The 3,927-nt window shown below is 34.8% G+C and overlaps 1 protein-coding gene across 1 annotated transcript in view; it reads right to left on the bottom strand.

Annotated features, from left to right (window-relative positions):
- Positions 1–295: 295 nt before the first annotated feature.
- Positions 296–3,927, bottom strand: part of LOC103598483 (activating signal cointegrator 1 complex subunit 1-like) — a gene marked incomplete at its 3' end in the record, with an annotated part of 16,044 nt that continues 12,412 nt past the window's right edge. The window contains exon 5 of the mRNA XM_008582485.1: positions 296–474. Coding sequence (XP_008580707.1) covers positions 296–474 — 179 coding nt within the window. The remainder of the gene's footprint in view (positions 475–3,927) is intronic.

Here is a 3,927-nt window from a genome sequence, read left to right as displayed (position 1 = left end):
CAAGTACTAACTAGGCCCGACCCTGCTTAGCTTCTGAGATCAGACGAGATCAAGTATGTTCAGCACAGTATGGTTCAAAACTTTTTTAAAGACATTTCTGTAAGATATAGAAACTTAAGGGCTGATACATCTATACACTGTTTTTTTCAGTTCAGTATTCTAAGAAACCATCAGAAATAGTTCCTTTTCTGGTGGGGTAAGAGGTTTGTATGTTCCTACTGTTTGAACTATGAACCATTTTTGTCCCTTTTTTATATTTGATTTTTTTTTAACTTTTGTTTTGTTTGCTGCTTACCATGGAGCACTTCTCCAGTACTTCCTTCTGGAACTTCAGGAATCCTTCCTGAACCTCAACTTCATTGAGGAAAAAAGCAAGGAAATGAGTGAAGGGCTGCTTTCTTCTAAAAGTGTCCAGAAGAACGTCAATCCGAGTTCGGGCTGAAATTACACCATTTCGGTGCTGGCCAGTGATTACTGCAAGCAAAGAAAAAAGGACAAGCTCAATATGTGTACATAAATCTTAACAGGAGACAATGCCGAGTTAAGAAAGCTGCTAATGAATTCAATCTAAGCAGAAAGAGGGTTAAAAATACAATATCCTTAAGATTAGCTGATAAATTAGAAAAATGAGTTCAGGTTGGTCCAGATGTAGTGTGGTGTTTACAACTAACTGATCACAATCAGTTACAGATTTCTTTGTTCCTTCTCCACACCCACTGCTTCACTTAACTAGCCTCAAGAAAAATCTAAAAAATAAAATAAAATAAAATGAAAAATGAGCTCAAAAGCTACAAATCAAACCCTCACACATCACTGGTAGAAATGTAAAATGGTACAGCTGCTATGGGAAAGTTTGATAGTTCCTTAAAAAGCTGGATATAGGATTATCACATGACCCAGACATTCGATTCTTAGGGATAACCAAAATAAGTAAAAACAGGTGTTCAAAAAAAACTTGTAGTTTGATAGTTCCTTAAAAAGCTGGATATAGGATTATCACAAGACATTCGATTCTTAGGGATAACCAAAATAAGTAAAAACAGGTGTTCAAAAAAAACTTGTACACCAATGTTCATAGCAGCTCTATTCACAATAGCCAAAAGAGAAAAGCAACATAAATGTCCATCAACTAGTAAACAGATAAAGTATGGTATTTCCATATAATGGAATATTATTCAGCCATAAAAATGAGTAAGTACTAATACATGATAATTACAGATGAACCTTGAAAACATTATGCTAATTAAAAGAAGCCAGACACAAAAAGCCACATACTGTGTGTTTCCACATTTAGGAAATATCAAGAACAGGCAAATTCATTGAGACAGAAAGCAGATTAGTGGTAGCCCAAGGGCTGGAGGTAGGGAGAATGGGGAGTGACCTTTTAATGAGTCTGGGACTTCCTTTGGGGATGACAGAATGTTCTGGAAGTAGTAGTAGTGATGGCTGCACAAGATTGTGACTGTACTAATAACACTGAATTCAACATTTTAAAATGATCAAAATGGCAAATTTTATGTTGTATTTTACCATAAGAGAAAAAAGATAAAAATACACCACACAGAAATTCAAATAACGATAAAAAGGGCAAAAAAAAGAACTTTTCTGTTATGTGAATTTTACCTGGATTAAAAAAAATACTGTGGCAAAAATTGTTAGTGATTCACCACAACAAAAGAGCAAAGGAGAGTCTACTACAATACAATCCTATCCTCTATGTAGAAAGTTAAAGTAAAAACGATTATCTACACATACGTTGTATTATGAACATCAAACTGCATGTTTTGGTCTGTGCTGTGTCTTTATGTGTAAATAAATCAAAGTAGAGGGGGAAAAAAAGCCACAAAGCCTGGACCACTGTGTGCAAAGAAGGAAAACCATTTAGGGATTACATAGTCTCATTTAAGCAGAGATTAAACTTCCAGGTTCCAGAACTGGCAAAGCTTGATTCAAAACAGAAACTAAGGGGTTGCCTGGTTAGCTCAGTTGATTACAACAGTGTTGGTAACACCAAGGTCAAGGGTTCAGATCGCCATATTGNACAAATCAAACCCTCACACATCACTGGTAGAAATGTAAAATGGTACAGCTGCTATGGGAAAGTTTGATAGTTCCTTAAAAAGCTGGATATAGGATTATCACAAGACATTCGATTCTTAGGGATAACCAAAATAAGTAAAAACAGGTGTTCAAAAAAAACTTGTACACCAATGTTCATAGCAGCTCTATTCACAATAGCCAAAAGAGAAAAGCAACATAAATGTCCATCAACTAGTAAACAGATAAAGTATGGTATTTCCATATAATGGAATATTATTCAGCCATAAAAATGAGTAAGTACTAATACATGATAATTACAGATGAACCTTGAAAACATTATGCTAATTAAAAGAAGCCAGACACAAAAAGCCACATACTGTGTGTTTCCACATTTAGGAAATATCAAGAACAGGCAAATTCATTGAGACAGAAAGCAGATTAGTGGTAGCCCAAGGGCTGGAGGTAGGGAGAATGGGGAGTGACCTTTTAATGAGTCTGGGACTTCCTTTGGGGATGACAGAATGTTCTGGAAGTAGTAGTAGTGATGGCTGCACAAGATTGTGACTGTACTAATAACACTGAATTCAACATTTTAAAATGATCAAAATGGCAAATTTTATGTTGTATTTTACCATAAGAGAAAAAAGATAAAAATACACCACACAGAAATTCAAATAACGATAAAAAGGGCAAAAAAAAGAACTTTTCTGTTATGTGAATTTTACCTGGATTAAAAAAAATACTGTGGCAAAAATTGTTAGTGATTCACCACAACAAAAGAGCAAAGGAGAGTCTACTACAATACAATCCTATCCTCTATGTAGAAAGTTAAAGTAAAAACGATTATCTACACATACGTTGTATTATGAACATCAAACTGCATGTTTTGGTCTGTGCTGTGTCTTTATGTGTAAATAAATCAAAGTAGAGGGGGAAAAAAAGCCACAAAGCCTGGACCACTGTGTGCAAAGAAGGAAAACCATTTAGGGATTACATAGTCTCATTTAAGCAGAGATTAAACTTCCAGGTTCCAGAACTGGCAAAGCTTGATTCAAAACAGAAACTAAGGGGTTGCCTGGTTAGCTCAGTTGATTACAACAGTGTTGGTAACACCAAGGTCAAGGGTTCAGATCGCCATATTGGCCAGCAGCCAAAAAATAAAAAACTAAAATGAATTCTTAAAGGAAAAAAAAAAAACCCAGAAACTAAGAAAAGTTGGAGAAGATATAACAATTAACAAAATTGGCATTTCAGACTATTTATTAAAGAGTAAAGAAGAGACTTCTGAATATGATATAAAATACAGAAGTACTAACTATAGCAGTGATAAAATGGGGTAAAATGTGCTATCTACTTTAAAGACCACAAAGCCTGTTTCTTCTAGGCAACTGTAGAAATAAAACGAATAATTCCATTTATTTGTCCTAACACGTTCCATTAAAGTACTTGAAATTTTCTGTAAGAATGACCTTTCTACTTCTTAATAAAAACTCTTATGGTAGAGAAACAAGATGGAAATTTCTAGGAAAAGAAGTAAATTATGAATGGATTAACAGGAAGCCTGAGAACTGTTTGCCTAAGTAAAAAACTGACATAAGTAACAACCATTAAAAGTAAAAAAGAAGAAAAAGTAGAGATACGGTGTTTTTTTAATGACATTATTTATATTATCAGATAAAATACTTTGAGGATCCAAAAAACTCAAATGCCCACTGAAGGAAAAGATCCATAACAGGCACTCAAATAATGTGCTACAGAAATACTAACAAAGGAGGGTTCAAATGTAAACTGAGACAAAACTAAAGGAAAGTAGGAACTATAGCTCTGCCAGAGACCAAAAATATGGTGAGAAACTAAAAGGAAAGGCGGGGGGGGGGGGGGGGGGCC

Source organism: Galeopterus variegatus, unplaced genomic scaffold (genome assembly GCF_000696425.1).
Source record: "Galeopterus variegatus unplaced genomic scaffold, G_variegatus-3.0.2 Scaffold2626, whole genome shotgun sequence".
Classification (NCBI taxonomy): Eukaryota; Metazoa; Chordata; class Mammalia; order Dermoptera; family Cynocephalidae; genus Galeopterus; species Galeopterus variegatus.
The sequence above is the reverse complement of the archived record's forward strand: the minus strand, read 5'-3'. Positions and strand labels throughout refer to the sequence as shown.